The following is a 21,580-nucleotide window of genomic DNA, read 5'->3' as shown; positions in this document are numbered from 1 at the left end:
ATTGTTGCGGTTCCCACACTGGGCACATCTATTGGATTGGTGATCATTGAGGTTAATACATCAATTTGAGGGATATCATTGATTTTCGGGTCACACCTCTTCCCCAGCCCCTTCATTTTTGCCAGGGGGCACTGCACTCCTGGTGATGGACAGTTTTGACCGACAGCATTGTGCACCAGTGACTTATACCGTGCTCTCTGAAGCATCAAGAGTGCGTGAAGCGTCACAGCAGCGAGAGTAGAACTGTAAAGCACCACCATGTATGCAAGTTCTCTGCCCCAAGTGATACTTGCCAGCCGCCGTCTTTCGGTCTTCTCTGCGCCACTCCAGTCCCGCCATCTTCTGACTGCAGCTTCTGATTGACCGTAAGTCAGCGGTCACGGTCACAAGATCTCAATGCAAGTCTATAAGTTCCAAAACAACGCTGTCAAAGACTTGCATCGAAAAGTGGCCTCTGGCTCGTTCCATGAAACAGTGGAGCATTCGGCAGGTCACATCGTACTGAGGACAGATGAAGGCTGAGGCCGTAAGTATAAAACTAGGTGCAGGGAACTTAAGAGACGCCACTCCAGGGCTGCAATAAAAATCAACACAAGTGGTGCTGTAAGCATTTAACGTTGACACTTGTATGTCTTGTGTCTTCTTGCACCAGGCTGAAGGTGTCCACGGAGCGGCAGCACAAGCCTCTCGTACAGGTTAACAGTCTGCTCTGGGAAGCTCTGAGAATGTGCTCCGAAAACGAGGTAAGGCCAGGGTCACACTGTGTTTTAGGCAGTCCATTAACGCCGCCATTGAGCCTCATTGTCGGGCGCATCGCGACACATGACGTAAAGCGGCATGCGTTCGCGATGTGCCGTCATTCGCTGACGGAGCCTCGGACGTGGCCTGCAGCGTCTGAGGCTCCGTCACCGCTAGCGCAGATGAATTATCTGTGCTAGCACAGATGATTCATCTGCGCTAGCGGGTATAGCATAACGCGATCGCGTTATGCTATACCGTTAGCAACCCTTCAATGCTATGCGTTGAACGAGCTGCTAAAATGTTATGTGAACCTAGCCTAAGAAGGAGAATGCCCAGGGGGAGGTATTTTATATATAAAAAAGGGGAAAAAATGGTGGCACTCACCAGTCCTGTAAAATCAAACGTCTTTATTCAATGTAGCATTAAAATTACAAGTAGGGAAGAAGTGCAATGAAAAGGACAACGGAGGTTTCATGCGTACCTCTGTTTCATCTTGTCCTGCGACAGGATATCTCTCTATCCCAGGACCCGTTGAAGCGCAGGTACGTGCAAAACTGCAGTCGTCTTTTTCATGCGCTTTTTACCTCCCTGCAGTCAATTTTAATTCTACATTGAATAAAGACGTTTTTTTCCAAGACCAGTGAGTGCCACCATTTCTTTCTTTTTTGAACACATGTATTTTATGTGAGCACCCAGTTTCCGATTTTCTTCATTGCACAGTCCTCCATTTCAGTTTATATGGAAGTGCAAAGGTTGTTGGTGCCGGCACCTCTCTGCATTTAATTTTTATATAATTTTTCTGGGTTTTTTCTCGAAAATTTTTGCTCATATAGCTTTTTCTGTCGTTCTAGCTGATGTGCTTTGGAGCAACCCTGAAAAATATGAAGTCTTTATACTCCAAGAAGAGCAAACTCCTAGCCCATAAAGCCAAGGTGTCTACGTACAGTAAACTGCTCCGTACAGCTCAGGTATTCTTCTCCTCCTTCCACATCACTCTTGTGTGTTTTGTAGCACATTGGAAACTTGCATTTAGTAAAGATTAGATTTCTAACAAAGCCGTTCTATCAAACAGATGCAAAAGGAGCAACTGCAAGCAAGACTCAGTGCGGCCGACCAGCTCCTGGCAGAGCTCTCTGGCTGCATCTCCAGCCTACACATGGGTAGGCTCTATTTTCCCTTCCATCATAACTGGGGGAGGTTCTATTTGTAGGAGATTTAACCATTGTGAATAACTTAATTTATACGATAGAGCCATGTGAGGGTTAAACATAAATGTGACCCACCTTACTGCCCGTGAGCCAGCTTGTGCACTCACTAGCCTTTCCAAGTAGTCATGGACGATTTCATCGGGAGACCATCCTATTCCGAAAGAATGCATCCTAGTCTACACTAGGCACGCCATTGTATCCCCTTACGTAGATGAAGGTCTGCTGCATGGGAGGCAAGGGAGACATTGGCATGTTACTCTTACACTATCGACACAGGGATCCGTTTCTTCCTAATGGTTGCAGTGGCCAATGGGAAAAGCAAGAATTCAAGTATTCTTGAAGACCTCTTAATGGGGTGGGTGTGAGATTGCTGTTCTTCTGGAAGGAAGTTTGTTGTCATGAAGGTTAGAGACGTCACATTACCATTAATTGCAACCAAGGTTTAATTAATTTGTTTTTCTTATAGAGCCTGTGAAACATGATGGAGAATGTAGAACTGAAAATCGGACAGCTGAAGTCCAAGGTTCTATACAGGCAGGTGAGTACAGGTCCTGTTCAGGAGACGATGTGGGTGCCCCAGATACGATAGATCCCGGTGTTCAGCCAACAACTCTCTCTCTCGTCTCCCGTACACTGGGTCGCTTGCTCTGCCGAGCCCTCCACTGTTCAGGAGAAAGCCGCTGCCAGACTCCAGCTTCTGTATCTTATCTCGTCTTATCTCCTTTGACACGGGTGGATTCTGCTGACGTTGGTCTAATGTGTATGGGGCCTTAAGTGCTGGTCATTATGTCCTCTGTCTATGTGATAACGGGGCACAATGTGTTTGTATTCTGAAAGCGTAATTTATCTTGCACAAATTCTTATTGTCACTTTTTGACTCCAAACAGATATTTACAGCTTAAAGTCCCAGGAAAGTATGCTGATCCGGTAAGTTTCTTTTGTAAACCCCTAACTATTGCATGTTTATCATCTACAAGTATTGTTAAAGGAAATCGATCAGTAGGTTTTGATATGTAATCTGAATGCTGCACGATATAGGTGCAGAGACCCTGATTCCGGTGATGTCACTTACCGGGCTTCTTGGTGCAGTTGTGATATAATCCCAGTTTTCTCTTCTGTAGATATAGCAGTGGTCAGAATGCTGAGCTGTGTATTACTCTGCCCACATCACTGATTACTTGCTTCTGCTTCCTGTGTACATTGGCAGATTATTCACAATGCACAATCAGTGGTGAGGGCGAGGGTACACAAATTAGCTGGACTGTCTGGCACGTGACAGAGATCTCCTGCTGATAAAACAGATTGTATTGAAACTACACTACACAGCCTAATAAGTGACTCATTGCAGGAATCAGGCTCTCTTGCCCTACAACATGCTGCTTTCAAATTAAGTATAAAAAAAAACAAAAAAAAAAAACCTGTTGACAGATTCCCTTTAAAGTGGTTATGTACACAGCTGCTGCCATCCTCAACTATACTTTTGGATTTCCAGCCCTTAGATGCCATCTTTAGGCCACAAAACATGGAGTATCCCTTGTCCTCTCCAGCGTGGCTGCAGATTGCAGTGTATAGAAATGGAGACTGCCTGCAGCAGCTGGATTTGCATGTCCTGCGTTTCAGGATACTTTCACCAGTCCTGTAGCCTCCGACCTCCATGTGACCCACTCCCATATATCGGTGCTTTATTTGTACAATACCCTCTTGTTCCTGACCTTGATGTACAGAAGTCAGGGGCACTGCAGACTTAAGTTATATTCCTGCACATGGAAAATGTGATCACTCCTTGTATAGATCGGGTATATAGTACGGTTTATAACTGCATATTCATGAAGTAGGCTGTATACCAGCTGGTGATCCCGTACTATGTCATGCCGAATTACTCCTCGCATAGCAGTCCTTCCCCTATAGAAGATCTGCTATAAAACCTAAGATGTAATCCAGCATTTTGCTTTTTATAGGGAAAATTTAGAGCTAGAAGAAAGGAAACAAAATCTCTTGACACGACTTGGCTCCCTACAAGAAGAATCACAAGTGATTGGCGAACGATTACAGGAACCCAGGTAGATTTGTAGACTTCTCCAGGTATATACAGTAGACCTCAAAGTATAGTGGCCAACCAAAACTTCCATTTCCAGCACTTGGGGAATGGAAGCTTATTGCCCCAGTTCTGGCTCACAGCCACGAGGAAACAGCTGATTTTTGCCCCAGCTGCATAATATAGAATTACTTGGTGGCCATTCAAATCAATGAGGTGCTCTAAAAAATTTCTGAAATTAAGCTACTACATGTCAGCCGTCACTCACTTGTTCCTCCACATTGTAGACAAAAGAAAAAAAAAAATCTAGACTAAAATAACTTTTGTGCCCTTTGTCATCCTGCTGCGTTCAAATGCTATACAGAACAAGCTGTCAGTCATGGATCGGTGAGGGTGAGCACCGGCACTCACTATTCACCTCCATGGCACCGCCCCAATGGTTGGCAATGAGTAGCTGCACGGAGAATATAATTTCATTTTTCTCCCAGCAGCTGATGTGGCAAATGTCTGTAAAACCAGATATACCTACAAATTTACCACAGCCCAATTTAGTTAGAAATGATCCAGATAAAAAAAAAAATCTAGCCACCAATAGATGCACAGGATGACCGATAAGTTAATATACTAAGAACACAATCGCCAAACTGATGGGTGACTCAAATCAACCCGTGTGGGCATGAAGACAGCACATGTTTCGCTATATAGTGGCTTCCTCAGGGGTTATGTCTATTATGTGTCTGTAGATTACCTACTGACATGAGAAATATCTACTTGCATTCTTTCGTGTGCATGTTTGTGCTTCCCTTGCTTTTTGTGGTAGATGCTAATCACGCAGGGCTGGGAGGTTTTGCCATAATGTATAGTTCTTAATATGGACATCATTCCCTGCCATTTTCATTTCAGTTTTACTGAATGGGAACTGGTTAAGTGGACTGACACCGAAGCGGCGTTTAATTTTCTGTACAATTCACTGGAACTTTCCATCTCATTTGGAGATTCTATCGGTAGGTGGTTATTGGCTCTTACACAATGTGAGGCGGTGGGAACGTCACATAGGGACTCGTGATAATGGAGATCTGTTGCATTAATTTTTCTTTAGTATCTACTGATAAGAAAAAAAATATATTTTAACATAGAAATAATAATTCCAGTTCTATCACGGTTTTGTTTTAACATTCTGGTCACAAGGAGAATATTGCCCCATCTTTAAAAAAAACATTCTCCATCCTATTGCGCGGTCTGCTCCTACACACCGTGCTCCTGCCCGTCTTGTCCTGATGTATTCCGTGATGAGGCTGTTCTCCGGTCTTTAATATGTTGTGTTCCCGTTCAGATGGTGAGAACTTTAATAACCAGCCTTGCAGAAGAATTTCCCGCGTGACCGTGGAGTCTCAGCTAGATGGTGAGTCTGATCTTTCTTGGATTTTGACAGTCAATGTGGCCACAGCAGGGACGTCACGAATAACTGATGGTTTCCAAGGCAGTGTTGTGAAACGCAAGGCTTAGCTTCAGGTCAATCGCGGCCTCTGAGAAGTGCTGAGCAGCAAATTCTCCAAAAACCGTCACCGAATAATAAAACTTTTAGCAGCCGTGTGGTTAGGGTCTAGTTAGCTCTTTGTGTATCTCCATTCCCAACATGAAATGGTCCCCTGCTGCATTAGTGGTTGTCCGACGCCACAAGGACTTTTTATTTTTATGTCAAGCTGTAGTTTTCGATGACACCATTTTGGGTTAATTGCAACATATTGATCACTTTTTTTATTTTTTTTTTTTGTTTATTGCATTTTGGGGACAAAGGGGGATGTGTATGCATTGGCACCGTCGGATCACAACCAGAGGGGGGAGATGCACTGAACCACCGACTTTTATGTTTTTTTTTGTCATGAACAGCCCTCTGCTGCCCCCTATCGTCAGGACAGTTATGCTATTGACTATTAACAGATGAGGCTGCTGGAGAACTAACAGGGAACACATACATACCTGCCTACATCCGGTCACTGCTAACCCCACAGTAACCCAAGATACTAAATTAACACTGGTCACAGAGATGGCTCGTAGCTTAACGAAGGGGAAAACTTCGATTGAGAAACTTCTGCTGAATGTGCATCAAGCCTACACAGATATGTACCTTCTTACGCATTGAACACAAATCATAACTTGCCTTGTTGTTTTTTTTTTTGTTTGTTTTTGGATAGCTCTTAAGTTACACCCACACACCTCCCCTTATTGACCTTATGTGAGTCGGATTTTGGGATGTGGCTTCAGTTTCAGAAAATTGAGATTCCCAACTTCCAGGATATCTCCACCCCTGAAGATCGCAGATGTTCGATATTGACATCATACTGTTTTGTTGTGGTTTTATTTTTTTCTTCTTTTTCATAGATGGCCGATGACGGCCATGCCATATTTCCTATCTGGCCACTATTAACTTGGGGCTGATGGGCATGTCTCACAGTTACGAAAAACAAATGCATGTTCTTGCCCTCTTAATCCTGAAGATGAAAATTTATGTCCCATCAATATTGGATTAATACAAATCCCAATATTTCTATCTGGCCATGGGCACTGAACGATCTAGTTGCAGACGTCCAGTTTCCGCATAAAAGAATGAGATGCCTCTAATGTCTTTCTGACTCTTCTTTTCTCTGGACTCGCCGATGAACCACTCAGTTTGTGTCATTTAGTATACCATACATTTAGTATCACCTTCGTTAGGAGTTACCAGAGACAAACCCCAGCAGTGTCCAGCTTAATTCATTTATATCCTATTCTGCACCCTAGTTATTTCCACCTTGCACTTTATTTAATTTAATGTTACTCTTTATTCGTGCATTTGCTCATATATGAATGAATCTATTCTGCAAGGTGGTGCTTCATGTACAATTTTGGACATAACCCTCCCACCTGCCCAGTGTTTGTTTTCAGTTAATGTTTACATAACCATATTTTTTTTTTTATTCTGTGTTCTAATAAAATTATTTACTCTTTATACAACATGTATTTGGAGGAATTTTCTTTTCTACATAGATTTTTCCTTGCATCGCTGTCCTCCGTGTTATTATGTAGGGCAATAGACATCCTGCTTTGGGCAATGCAGGGGTCTTCTGCTTCAAAAGGTGTTTGAAGCCGGAGCTTCCTGTGTTTTAATTTGGATTGTTCAATGTGGTTCTGTTTCAATGAAGTGTAAGCTCTTGTCCTTCTGGAGACTGTGTAAGTGGGAAGGGGTGAAAGCCTCCTACCTGGAGAGGTTTTATGGATTTTAATTTTCCTGACTGGCACCATTTTCCTGAATACTGTCAGAAGATCAGTTTGTGCTTACGCCTTTACTGGCGCCATTTTATTAAAGTGCATCTAGAGATCAATCCGCGCAAGCCTGAAAGTTTCTCAGCCAGAACCAAAAGGTCGCCATTATGGGCTATTAAATAGCACTACAGTTCACTTCTTCAAATTGTTCTGCTGCTTTATATCTGTATATCATATTATTTTCTCCTACGCCTCATTGGGGGACACAGACAGTTGGTGTTATGCTGCTGGACACTAAGTAAACCAGAAAAAAAAGTTAACTCCTCCCCTGCAGTATACACCCTCTCGCTGGCTGGGAATTCCCCAGTTCTTGCTTAGTGTCTGTAGAAGGCACTTGGGTCTGGCTTCAGACCCCACCGGTTTTATTTTATTTTTGAATTTTCTGTAAATTTTTTATTTTTGAATTAACGGAGTTAAGGAGGCGACGGTTCCTTTCTATGGCCCGCTCTCCCCCGAACCAACAACAGGCAAGCACGCGGAGTATACCTCCCGGTACACTTTCCTGCGACGACTGGGGCTGATTCTTCTGGCGATGGATCCTTTACGGTCCCGGTACCCCACACGGATACGAAGGCGAGCGCACAGAGAAGACTTGACCAGCGCTTTTGGATGCCCTGAATCAGCCCCATAGCTCTCCGTCCCCCTGCCCATAGGGTGGACCAATTGAGCAATACCCCTGTAACAACCTCTCCGGCTTTGCTACATCACCCGGGAGCTTTTTTACTTCAGAATCTGAAGATGGGATGAAATACACTGCAGGATCCTCGACAGCATAGACGGTGCGAGCACCAGATTGGAGGTATGGGGACGGGTCCTGGTCCCTTGGAAAAGCGCTGACCGAGTCTCAGCGGCGGCACACCCGGCGCCCCGTCGCCGGCTTTTCGGCTTACTAGGCCACAATTGACATAGCGCCGTCCACCCGGCGCTCGCCGTGGGCAGGCCCAAAAATTTAGTCCCCAGCTTTTCGGCCTACTAGGCCGCAATTTATATAGCGCCACCCACTGTTAGCGCTGCCGCCCGCGTCTTTGGCGCCTCTCCCTACGAACCCTGCTAGTTTCGGGGGCCATATGCTTAACCCCTTCTCTGCCCCTCGGGCTCTGTGAGGGCTGCGGGGGTGCGCGCACGGAGGGACAACACCTGCTGACGCTACAGTGCCACCGATATTCCTCCCAGGGACACAGCATCAGGACCGTGGGTAAGCTGCATCTGCCTCAGAGCAAAGCTTAACCCCTTCTCTGCACATTCCCTGCAGCTGCAGCCAGGCTCTGCTTGTAACCCTTTCAGGGGCACTATGTCTCAATCTAAAGAGGCAAAATGGGGGCTACTAAGAAGCACACTACGTTCTTTACCGCTTGTACCACAAGACTGTATTGCCCAGTGCCCAGACTATCCGCTATGCACGGATTGCGACCCGGCTTGTGCTAAAACGCCTCCACTGCAAGGTGTTCCCTGCCTTTAGTTCCCCTGAGTGGGCTGCATCCTTGTCACGGTCTGTGGAGTCACTGACCAAGGCTATAGACTTCCTCCGGGAATCCTCTTTAAGTCAGAACGCGTCTTTTATGCCCGAGGAGGGCTTTGGCGACGGCCAGGAACCGTCCACCAGCAGGGGCCGTGCTCGTTCAAGGAATCCTCGGTCTCTAGAAAGCGGACCCATGATGCGTCCCCTAGTCACGCTCGCGATTCAGCATCGGCGAGTTCTGTCTCACACTCTCCCTCTCCTAATGTTCGCAGAGAACATGACTCTGAATTTGATTCTGTCACGTCAGTCCCTCAGACTCTCCCAAATGTCCATGAGTCGCTTGATTCTCTTACAGAGTCAGTCAACAAGTTTCTGATGTTGGACAAGGAGAATATTCCCGCTCCAGAACACGTTATCTCCTTTAAGAGGAGTAAACGTTACCGCAGAGTATTTGCCAGCCATCCGGAATTGATGGGCATTGTTTAGAAACGTAGGAACCAACCACATAAGCAGTTCACAGGGCACAAGCCTATAGAGGCTCAATACTTCCTTTACTCCATATCTGCTGAAAAATCCCCATCGGTGGATTCCCTTGTATTGTGCCTGGCTCCTAAAGCGCTTTGATCTGTTTCTGAGGGCTCTTCAGTCAGAAACCCCTCTGATTCTCAAATTGGCTATCTTGCCAGTTCAGTTTTTTGGAGCTTCAGGAGCGGCTTTTTTCCCATCTTTTGCGGCGACTTGAGTGGCTAAGACATGGCCACTTGGGCAGAAGTCTTAATTACTGCCTTCCAAGCAAATAATTCTCGCAGGGGATTTTGCAGTAGATGCCTCTTTAGATGCCGTTAATTGCGCTGCTAAGGCAACCGCTAATGCAATCTTCATCAGAGAGCCCTATGGCTACGCAACTGGTGGGCAGATTCCATCTCCAAGAGATTAAAGACTTCTCTGCTGTATCAAACTGGTCCCCTGTTTGGTCAAGAAACTTGACTAGCTTTTTTCTGACACTTCCGGGGGGGGGGGGGGGGGGTTTAAGAGTAGGTTTCTTCCCCAACAAGGGGCTGCCTGGCAGTTTTTGGAATCGACAGCCGACTAGTTTTTTGACCTTTTTTCCACAACAGCTCCAGCTCTTCCTCCACAACCTTATCTTCCGGATCAGTCCCCGCGTGGAGACAGAGGTTCCCAGGTCTCACAAACCTAACCGCTCTTGGAAACCCAGGCCGACAGCATGTGGATCTAAGGAAGCAGATCTCATAGATTCTCTACTCTGACTTGTTGTGGTATCCGGCCGACACCGACAAAGTAGGTGGCCGTCTGCTGTCATTCAGAATGGTTCAGCGGTTTTTATTCAAACCTTTCTTTGTGGTTCCAAAGAAAGAAGGAACGATGCGGTCCATACTGGACCTCAGGCTGTTAAATCAGTTTGTCAAAGTACGGTGATTCCGAATGGAATTCCTCCGGTCGGTGTCGCTTCCATGCAAAAGGGGAGAGCCCCTATCATCCAGCAGTTAATGCGTTTTGCAATTCGAGAAGAACACTTCTAGTTCGTTGCCTTGCCCTTCGGTCTCGCTATCGCCCCCCAGGGCCTATACCAAGGACATGGCGGATGTCATGGCCATTCTCAACGCTCGGGGAGTGGTGGTACTGCCGTATCTGGACAACCTGTTAATCAAGGGTCCATCCCTTTCAGCCTGCGAGAAATCTGTGGATATCACAGTAAATACACTTTCTCACCTGGGTCTGAAGATAAACTTCGAAAAGTCTTCCCCAACATCGGTCCAGCAGATTTCCCTTTTGGGAATGCTCTTGGACACTTCCCGCGGGTTGGTCATTCTCCCTCCCAGAGAAGGCCCGAGCTTTGCAACAGGCAGTGTGGACTCTTTCCCGTACGTCTCTCATTCTATTCGTTTCAGCATGAGAGTTCTCGGAAAGGTGGTGGCAGCAATGGAAGCAGTGTAGTTCGCACAATTCCATCTCCGCCTTTTGCAACAAGCCTTGCTGTTGACTTGGGACAAGAACCTGTCTTCCCTGGACCGTATGTCCCTTTTGGATCAGACCAGCCCTCAAGTGGTGGACATTGAAATCCTCCCTGAGTCAAGGGAGGTCTTTTCTCCAAGTACAATGGTTGGTGGTGTCCACCGACCGAAGTCTTCTGGGGTGCAGTGTTTTGTCACCACATGGCACAGGGTCGTTGGTCAATTCGGGAGTCACGTCTCCCCATCAACGTTTTGGAGATACGAGCGATCAAATTAGCCCTATTGAGTTTCCACTTTCTCCTCGCAGGTCTCCCCATCAGGATCCAATCCGACAATGCCACAGCTGTAGCGTATATCAACCGTCAAGGGGGTACTCGGAGCAGGATGGCCATGCACAAAGTGAGTCACATCCTCCATTGGGCCTAGACCAACCGTTCGCCCATCTCAGCGATCCTCATCCCGGACATAGAGAATTGGGCGACAGACTTTCTCAGTCGCCAAGCCCTTGCCTCGGGAGAGTGGTCTCTTCATCCGGAAGGTTTTCAGCAGATTTGCCCTTGTTGGGGCACTCCGGATGTGGATCTCATGGCTTCAAGCCTAAACAACAAGATTCCTCGATTTGTTGCCCAATCGCCATCGGAGCGGACGCCCTAGTTCTGCCCATGGCACCAGTTCCGGCTCCCGTACATCTTTCCCCCTCTCCCCTTGCTCCCGAGGGTCATCAAGAAGATCAGAGCAGAGGACGTATCAGTGATCCTAGTGGCGCCAGATTGGCCAGGCATGGTATGCAGAACTAGTACAACTAGTTGCCGACGTCCCTTGGCGACTTCCAGATCGCATGTATCTACTCTCTCAGGGTCTGATTTACCACCGGAACTCCGGGGCCCTGTCTTTGACTGCGTGGCCGTTGAATCCTGGATTTTAGCACAGGCTGGATTTTCTCACGACGTGATTTCCACCATGATTAGTGCTACGAAGTTCATGTCCATGCGCATTTATCATCGCACCTGGAAAACCTTCTTTTCGTGGTGCAAGGATCATGGTCGATCCCCTGTAGTGTTTTCCATTCCTGCCATATTGGAATCCCTTCAGTCAGGTTTAAGTTCAGGCCTCGCACTTAGCTCGCTCAAGGGCAAAATTTCAGCCTTGTCAGTGCTATTCCAACACAAAGTTGCCAAAAAAACTTCAAGTCAAGACGTTCATTCAAGGAGTTTCTCATGTAGCACCTCCCTATAAAGGGCCATTCGAATCATGGGACCTTAACTTGGTTCTCGGGGCCTACAGGAGGCTCCTTGCGAACCGTTGCAGGACGTACCACTACCTATTTTCTCTTGGATGGAAAGTGGCCTTTCTAGTGGCAAGTACGTCAATCAGACGAGTTTCGGAATTGGTGTCCCTGTCCTGCCGTCATCAGTTCCTGAAGTTTCATCAGCACAAGGCAGTTCTCGGGACGTTGCCCTCCTTTTGTCTGGCACAGGTCCATCGCATTGAGAAGGCCCTCCACACCCTCGATTCGGTTAGGGCTCTGAGACGGTACATCTCGCGGACGGCTCCCTTTCACAAGTCAGATGCCCTGTTCATACTTCCAGAGGGGCATAGGGAAGGGTCTAGCCGCTTCAAAAAAAAAAAAAAAACCGCTAGCCAGGTGGATTTGCTTGGCTATTCAGGAATCCTACGTGTCCGGGACACACCTGTCCCAGCAAGGATTAAGGCGCATTCTATCTGCTCAGTGGGGCACCTCTTAGGCCATTCGGCACCAGGCGTCGGCAGAGCAGGTCTTCAACACTGCAACTTAGTCCAGCCCACATACCTTTACAAAATATTTCCAAATTCATTCTCAGGCCTGTCCGCAAGGCTGCGATTTGGTCCAGCCTGCATACCTTTACAAACATTTACTAAAACATTCTCGGGCCTCTGTGGATGCAGCTCTTGGCAGACGCATCCTGCAATCGGCAGTACCACAGTGTTGACTCAGTGATACATGGGGTATTAGCAGATGTATGCTCCCCACCCAGGGACTGCTTTGGGACGTCCCACTGTTTGTGTCCCCCAATGAGGCGTAGGAGAAATGGGGATTTTTGTGTACTCACCGTAAAATCCTTTACTCCGAGCCAATCATTGGGGGACACAGCACCCACCCTGTTTGGCCTATTGGCTCACTGTAGCATTATTAGGTTTTGACAGAGTTATGATTATTGTCATTCGTTTAATGCTCCTACTGCTTTTTTCACTGAACTGGGGAATTCCCAGCCAGCAAGACTGTGTATACTGCAGGGGAGGAACTAACTTTTTGCTGTGTTTACTTAGTGTCCTCCGAGTGGCAAGCAGCATAACACCCACTGTCTCTGTGTCCCCCAATGATTGGCTCGGAGAAAAGGATTTTACGGTGAGTACACAAAAATCCCTATTTTACTTTTAACCTGTTAGCGGTACTGTCATCCTGAATCCAGCAATGTTTTAATTTTGTTCTTGAGAAATGGCCTTTTTGTTCCTTTATACGGTATTTTTTTTTTTTTTCTTTTTAAAGCTAATTGGATGTGTTCCTCACCTCTTCTGTGGGTGTCTTCTTGATGACCAAGCCGAGTAGGTGGAAAAAGACTTTAAAACTATATAAAGGAAGATAAAGGTTCTAAGTCTTTTTCAGCCTACTGGGCTTGGTCATCAAGAAGATGCCCACAGAAGAGGTGAGGAACACACCAACTTGGCTAAAAAAAATTATTCACATATAGGAAGAGGAGGCCTGCAACGGAGAGGCGCAGGAACAAAAGAACAGCGGCATTTACATGCAGTAAGAAATTGCACTACTGGCAAGTGACGGGTCCTACTTAGAGGAATGATGACCTGATGAACCTGGGGAAAGGACCTGATTTGTGTATGCAAATAATTTTGTTTTGCTTTTCCTCTTGTTTGCAGATGCGTCTGCCCCTCCGTCCACTGTTCTGGTCCACAGACTGATTTCTCAGTACATTGAGAAAAAGTCTGCCTTCCATGAGGCTTATAAAACCCAGAATGACCTCCCTCAGGTAATCCGTGTACTACACATCTGCTCCTGTGATCTCGGCCCTGTGCAGACTCTCAGGGCCGTACCCGGAGATGGCTCGTGGTTTCCTGCCGGGTGCTGACTCTTCACAGCGTTTGATAAAACACATGCCGTCATGTTCAATTAGATTATCTGTAGCATCGCCTGATGTCTCATCTGTATGTTCAATTTCTTTTTTGCTTTTCCAGCTACTTTTTAATTTGTCCCTGGTGGTGAGCCGCTGTAAACTACTTGGAGAAGAGCTGGAGAACCTAACAAGATGGGGTGCAATATATAACGTTGTAAAGGTCCACATACAGAGCCAAGAGTGAGAGGAATATTTTTGCAAAGACTATATAGTTGCACTTTGTCTCCTATTGTAAACAGTATAAAGGCAATCCCTTTTCCTGTTCTTACACTTTCAGTATGCATAGACTGTTTATTAACTGTCCGTAGCCATCACCTTCTCTTTATACCATTACGTCTTCTACATTCACATTACTAATGATGGCGGCAAACTAGACCACCCAGTACAGAGAAGCCACCTCCCAGTACAAAGAACCTAAATTCCGTGCAAGAGTAAAGAGCTGAAAGGACAAAGTGAAATAGGATCTTACCCAGATACAATGTGGGCATTGGTGCTCACCTGGTCGGGTTGTATGCTCACGACCATTAGAAAGGCTTAGCATGCTGCAGACCCATGGTAATGGAAACTAAAGACTGGAAAAAAATGGGTTAAAACTGCGCTGCCATTGGAAGGACGATTAGAGACAGGAATCCGAGATTGTGGTTTATTGATCAATGTTTTCGAAGTATTAAACTTCATCACAACAAATCACAGAGAATTGTCCAGATGAAGAAGCTTTATACTTTGAAACACGTGGACCAATAAACCGCAGTCTCAGATTCCTGTCTCCTCAATGTCCTTCCAATGGCAGCCCAGTTTTAAGGACAATGAGGAGACAGGAATCTGAGACTGTGGTTTATTGGTCCACGTATTTCAAAGTATAAAGCTTCTTCATCTGGACAATTCTCTGTGATTTGTTGTGATGAAGTTTAATACTTCGAAAACATTGACCAATAAACCACAATCTCGGATTCCTGTCTCCTAATCGTCCTTCCAATGGCAGCGCAGTGTCAACCCATTTTTTTCCAGTCTTCTATAAAATCCAGATCACGGTCATCCAATATAGAGAAGAATCCTCCCCGTAATGTAGTACAGCAGACGTCCTTACAGGAGTTGCTATAATGTCCAAGAAAGGTTCTAGTGCCGTGTTCTCACCCTTAGGCTACGATCAGTATGTATAAGGCAAACCTTTTTTTTTTTTTTTTTTTTTTATTGTTGCTCTCAACCATAGTCTATTTCCATACGCAGTAATTTTTGTAGTGCCTGCCAGTCAGTGGAGTGTGCAGGGTTATACATAGCTTCATATTCGGAGAAAGATCTGCAGCAGAAAAAATGATTTATCAAAACTACAGCAAGCAGCCCAATAAGTGACAAATCATTAGAATCAGGGTCTTTACCCCTACATTATGTTGCTCTCAGATTACATAGCAAAAACTGCTGATTCCCTTGTGACATAGGTAAATTTACAATGGATTGAATAATTGGGGGTAACTTGGACTTGTTGTTTTTCTTGTAGAGTAAGTCTACTATTTTCCAGCTTAGCAACTCTTGTAAAGTTTGAGCTGATAATCCATCTTTCGGATACCTACCCAACTACACCTCTGTCCTTTACACTGAATAATCGCATTGGAAGCATTACGTGAGTATCAAGGAGGTTTACTTCCAGTGTATTTTTCTAGAATATCTGATTACGTTTACTGTGGAGAAGTGATACAAGCTGAAATGGGACGGCCCATGTGCTGTGACTCTAACGTGGTTATGTTTTACATTTCAGAAAAAACAGAGTGACGGAAATTATGTCAAAGGTTCCCATTGGCCTCTGGTATCTGAAGAGAACCGTGAAATCCTTAAATGAAAATCTGTTAGTTTAAAGAAGTAAAATTCAATTAATTCGTCGAATGAAGAAAGAACCTGATGAGATCTTGTATGTGCGCCATGTCATGCCATAATGAAATTTGGTGGATACTGAGAGCTCAATGAAAATAATTTAAGTAAAAAAGTGTCAATTTAAAATAAAGGGATTACAAAAACTAGACTCCAATTAAGATGAGTGTTAAGAGTACAGCCTTCTTTTAGGTTAGAAGACTGTGCTAATAGGACGCTGTGGATTCAAAATCAAGTAGAAGGAAGAGAATAGTGATGTCTCTCAATAACTATTGTCATTGATTATAGTGAAAAAGATCTCCACTTTTTTGTCCCACTTTCCAATTGATAACTTGTCAATTTTAAACATTTCTTGAGCAATACTTTACCAAGATCTTCCTGTTCTTATAGTTTACTTTCTCCTCATTAAAAGGTTTGTAAACCTTGGCATCAGTGTTGTTCCCATCGCAGTGCCTTTTTTGTTTGTAGATCTTATTTTGAAAGGTGAAATAGTTATGCTCCAGAATAAACATCATTCCTGTTAGGATAAACTTTCTGTTTTATTAGCATTTTTTTTTCCACACGAATGTATGACATCTGCTATATTTAAATTGTGCTCAATGTTGGTATACACTGACATATAAATGAATCTTCTGTCTTGTATTGGATTGTAACTTTTGTACATAGATATGTATTGTTAAAAATTTTTTTGTTACAGACAGGATTCCTCAGACAATTGATTTACCTGGGGGGCTCTTTATGCTCTTACAGTACGTGAGTAGGACAGGTTCCTCGATCCAGTAGCCCCTAAAGAAGCTGTTGTACACTAATCCTATTTCAACAGGCGACTACTTTTTTTTAAATGTATTGACAGGCATTTGTTTAATAAACAAAGCTGATTAGATCTCTTGGTGCCAACATAAAGATCCTTTTTAAGTTCTGTCCAATACAGTTACCATTGATTTCAAGAAAACAATTACATTTGAGATGCCCAGGCTGAGTGGTTACTTGCAACATACAGCCCAAAGTAGGTGCTAAAGTAAGTGGAAAGCTAAAGTGAGATTTTTCTTTCACTTGACAATCAAAGGATTGAGCAGCTTTCAATGTATGGGAATACCTGCAGGTTACAGGTGACAGTTTGAAAAAAAAAAAAAAATATATATATATATATATATATATATTAAAGACACTGTCAGGTCGGCGTTCTTATACTGACTACAATGATACCTGCCTTGATGAAATCTGTCTTGTGGTTGCTGGTAACTCAAAACTGGGGCGGCCTGTGTGTGGGGGGGTCTTCATGTGGTGCTCTGATTAGCTATTCAGAATGCAGACTGCTGACAGGTCACTGATCCCTCACTGACCTGCCCCCCCCCCCCCGTTTAACGTTAAATAATTATATATATTATGTAAAACGGGGGGGGGGGGCAGGTCAGTGAGGGATCAGTGACCTGTCGGAAGCTATACATGTGAATACCTAATCAGAGCACCACATGAAGACCCCCTCCCCATAGGCCGCCCCAGAGCACAAGCAGATCATTAACTCTAAACTGAAAATAAAGATTACACAACAATCACAAGACGGATTTCATCACCAGGTATCACTGTAATCAGTGTCAGGTCAGTGCTGTTATACTATCTGTAGGTTACTGAGCAAAATCCTGCTGACAGGTTCCTTTGATAAAAATCAATTACAAAAATAACATCTTGAAACAGTTATGATCGAAAATGTGCTCTCAAACTAAAGGTAATCCTAGGGGAGAATCTCACTTGCAGGATGTTGAGGACCTTCATCTTCTCAAAGCTATATATATATTTTGTATTCATTTGTACTTTAAATTAAAAAATATTCCATAAACTTTTTTAAATTTTGGATAGTTTTCAGGTTATGTCCTGTGTATTTGTTTCTTAATAAATGTTCAAAGCTCTGTGTAATGGTTTCAAATGTAGCTTTTTTTGTTGTTTTTTTTTTGGGGGGGGGGGACCTTGGGCTCTTAAAGACACATGTTTCATGTACATGTTCTATCTAGGTTTTTCACAGACTATAATTAGTACATGTTTTATGGGGTTACTCACATGTATGTTTAAGGTTTTTTTTTTATTATTTTAAGGGGGGGTTCCTCAATCCAAACTCTGTAATAGGTGACCATATACTGGCCAACTTTGAAAGAGGACACCTGTGGGGGACACTGCCACCAAATTTAGTAGCTAAAATAATTAGTATATACTAAAACCCTAAGCTCAGCCTGTCCTTTTTGTGAACCTGCAAAGAAATATTGCGCTTCTAGCCTTCCCACACAATTTCATATCAATTTGCCAGTCTCCACACAGTAAGATGTCATTCCCCTCCCCCCCCACACGCAGCATCCCCCTGCGCCAAGGTAAGATGCTCCCCCCCCCCCCCTCTGTCTCTCTATGCCATGGTAAGATGCCCACCCCCGCCATGTCCCTATGTGCCATGGTGAGATGCCTGCCGCAGTGTCCCTCTGCACCATGGTGAGATTTCCCCCCCACAGAGTCCCTCTGTGCCATGGTGAGATGGTCCTGCACCGCTCAACCCACTGGCAAAATAAGACAAAAATCCTCTCCGGGCAGGTGCCATGAGAAGTTCTGTGCTGTGCGATGTGGTGACACGGGCATCAGACAACACTGGAGGAGCTGACGGCAGCTGTCCCACTATCGGAAAGTCCTGTGGCCACAGATACGGTGGAGTTGGGACAACTCACAAGGCTGAAGTTGGTTTCTTATTCATCAGTTTATTATTCAGCAATTTTTCCTTTTTGGTATTTTATAGGTTTAACAACATAAAATAAGCATTACAATAATAACACACAATGCAGCGAGGTGCCCTGATGTGAATTAAAAACGGCTACAAAAACTATAAAATTGGCACAAAAAGGGGCATGAAAGTGGGCACCAAAGGGTGTTAATGAAAGGGTTAAATGACTTTGGGCAACTCATATCACAATGCAGACATATAGAACAGGGAGCCCCACATCAAATCCGGGTCTCTTCAGCCTGGCCCAAATGGGTTCTGGGCATCAGAACTGGCATCAAAGTGGGCAGTTGGTTTTGGCAACTTGATTAATTAACTGGTGTTTTTAAGGGGTTAAATTACTTTGGGCCACTGATCTCACACTAATACATAGATAGTGATGCCCTGCATTATTTATGAAGCATCATTGATTCCATTGTGCTGTACATGAAAAGGGGTTACATACAAATTACAGATATCACTTACAGTAAACAAACTAACAATCACAGACTGATACAGAGGGGCGAGGACCCTGCCCTTTCGGGCTTACATTCTACAGGATGGTGGGGAAGGAGACAGTAGGTTGGGGGTTGCAGCAGCCCCGATGTTGCTTGAGGCGATATCTCCGGTAGTGGTGAGGAGGCAGCGGGAGTCATTGCAGGCTGTAGGCTTTCTTGAAGAGGTGGGTTTTCAGGTTCCGTCTGAAGGATCCGAGTGTGGATGATAGTCGGACGTGTTGGGGCAGAGAATTCCAGAGGATGGGGGATATTTGGGAGAAGTCTTGGAGGTGGTTGGGCGAGGAGCGAATAAGTGGAGGAGAGAAGGAGGACTTGGGAGGACTGAGATTACGTGAGGGAAGGTATCGGGTGATTAGTTCAGAGACATAATGAGGAGACAGGGTATAGATGGCCTTGTAGGTCAGTATTAGTAATTTGAATTGGATACGCTGAGCGAATGGGAGCCAGTGAAGAGATTTGCAGAGGAGAGAAGCGGAGGAGTAGCGAGGAGAGATATGAATTAGTTGGGCAGCAGAGTTAAAGATGGACTGGAGAGGTGCGAGGGTGTTAGCAGGGAGACCAAATAAAAGGATGTTGCAGTAGTCGAGGCAGGAGATAATGAGGGCATGCACAAGCATTTTAGTAGAGTGAGGGTTAAGGAAGGGACGGATTCTGGAAATATTTTTGAGCATCAAACCCAGGATCTCTCGTGCATGGCCAAAATGGGTTCTGGGCATCAAAGTGGGCAGACAGACGGTTTTCACAGATTTGAATGTTTTTAAGGGGTTAAATGATGTTGGGCCACTGATATCACCGTGCAGACATATAGAACAGGGAGCCCCAGCCTGGCCCAAATGAGTTCTGGGCATCTGAATTGGCATCAAAGTGGAAAACCAGCCCATTTTCACAGATTTGAATAAGTAACTGATGTTTTTAAGAGGTTAAATGACTTTGGGCCACTGATATCACAGTGAAGACGTATAAACAGGGAGCCCAACATCAAAACCAGGTCTTTTCAGCCTGGCCAAATGGGTTCTGGGCATCAGAACTGGCATCAAAGTGGGAAGAGTCGATTTTGGCCATTTGAATAAGTAACTGATGGTTTTAAGGGGTTAAATGCCTTTGAGCCACTGATCTCACACTAAGAATACATAGATAGTGATGCCCTGCATCAAACCCAGGTCCCTCTAGCCTGGCCCAAATGGGTTCTGGGCATCAGAATTGGCATCAAAGTGGGCAAAAAGCCAATTTTTTTACAGATTTGAATAACCGATGTTTTTAAGGGGTTAAATGATTTTGGGCCACTGATCTCACACTAAAAATACATTTCTGTGTGTATTCTTAGTGTGAGATCAGTATCCCAAAGTCATTATAGCCTTGCTCTTCAAACTGCCCTGTAGCGATGGCATATTGGGTAATAGTTGGGGGTTGATGTCACCTTTCAGGTGACTGAAAGCCCCAAGGTTAGTAATGGAAGAAAACCACACACCGACACTGGATATAGTATATAGCTCGATATATAGAATGATATAACAATATTGATAAATATATTCATTTCCACCACAAGTGTCCAGTGAAAATAGTGATTACACACTAATTTAAGATCAAAAAACAAACCCACCAACCATAAGACCTGTTAACCAAAGAAAACCAGACAAGGTGTACTTAATTAATATTCTTTATTATACAGGTGGTTACATAAAAAACAAATAAAAACAAAGTGCACGTATAGGAACGATTTTACAAAATTATAAAATTGGACCCCATTACATATAATTCATATTCTAATATGCATACCTCATATATTATAAAGTTAAAAAATTTTTTCAAAAATAGTATAATGTGCAATGAAAAAGTGCAAGTGCATGCAAAAAAATAAAGCACAACCATTTAATAAATCACTGCCATGAGGATTGCAATGTGCAAAAAACAGTGTTATATTCACAAAAAGAAAAAAAGATTGAAAAAGACCATTGGTAACGTAATAAATCGCTGCTGAAAAAGAGCAATGTGCATATACAGAAAAAAAACAACCATATATTGTATATCATAAAAATGATATAAGTGATGCAAAATAATCACTGCCATATAAAGGGCAGTGTGCACATGCAAACTTTAACCATGCGCATTTATATAGAACAACACAGTGACTCTTTATAAAGTGCAAGAAAAATATAGAGAGGATTGCAAAAAATGGATCCTATACCTTTAAGGGTCACCACGTCCCTGTAACGCGCTCCCCGACGTGCATTTCGGAATCCTTCCTTCATCAGGGGGTGGATGAATGGAGAGGAGTCAATAAGACCCCCCTATTACTAACCCCATAGTCAGACACCAATTAAAAAAATCCTTTATTTGAAATAAAGACACAGACTCTTATTATTCTTAATTAAACCATACTTACAAACACACCAAATCCCTGCAAAGCCCTCATTCTCCTGTAATAAAAATAAAATAAAAAAGCAACAATATATAGTATGATGCCTGTCAGTCGTTGTGTCCCACGCCGTAATCCATATCTGGGGGATATACATTTCTCAACCTGGACGGTGCTAAGTTGCGAACTGGCATTTTCCCACGCTCCAGAGATGCGCCTTTTC

General features: G+C 44.3%; 1 protein-coding gene across 1 annotated transcript in view; it reads left to right on the top strand.

The window, feature by feature from the left end:
- KNL1 (kinetochore scaffold 1) overlaps window positions 1–16,632 on the top strand; it is a 69,829-nt gene extending 53,197 nt beyond the window's left edge. Inside the window, exons 15-26 of the mRNA XM_073566703.1 lie at window positions 653–743; window positions 1,593–1,709; window positions 1,814–1,901; window positions 2,416–2,487; window positions 2,837–2,876; window positions 3,908–4,009; window positions 4,888–4,988; window positions 5,318–5,386; window positions 13,633–13,742; window positions 13,948–14,066; window positions 15,382–15,504; window positions 15,640–16,632. Coding sequence (XP_073422804.1) covers window positions 653–743; window positions 1,593–1,709; window positions 1,814–1,901; window positions 2,416–2,487; window positions 2,837–2,876; window positions 3,908–4,009; window positions 4,888–4,988; window positions 5,318–5,386; window positions 13,633–13,742; window positions 13,948–14,066; window positions 15,382–15,504; window positions 15,640–15,736 — 1,129 coding nt within the window. The 3' untranslated portion in view covers window positions 15,737–16,632. The remainder of the gene's footprint in view (window positions 1–652; window positions 744–1,592; window positions 1,710–1,813; window positions 1,902–2,415; window positions 2,488–2,836; window positions 2,877–3,907; window positions 4,010–4,887; window positions 4,989–5,317; window positions 5,387–13,632; window positions 13,743–13,947; window positions 14,067–15,381; window positions 15,505–15,639) is intronic.
- Window positions 16,633–21,580: the final 4,948 nt, after the last annotated feature.

Source organism: Dendrobates tinctorius, unplaced genomic scaffold (assembly GCF_039654945.1).
Source record: "Dendrobates tinctorius isolate UK_male_01 unplaced genomic scaffold, ASM3965494v1 ptg000019l, whole genome shotgun sequence".
Lineage (NCBI taxonomy): Eukaryota > Metazoa > Chordata > Amphibia > Anura > Dendrobatidae > Dendrobates > Dendrobates tinctorius.
This window is presented reverse-complemented; position numbering and strand designations above follow the sequence as displayed.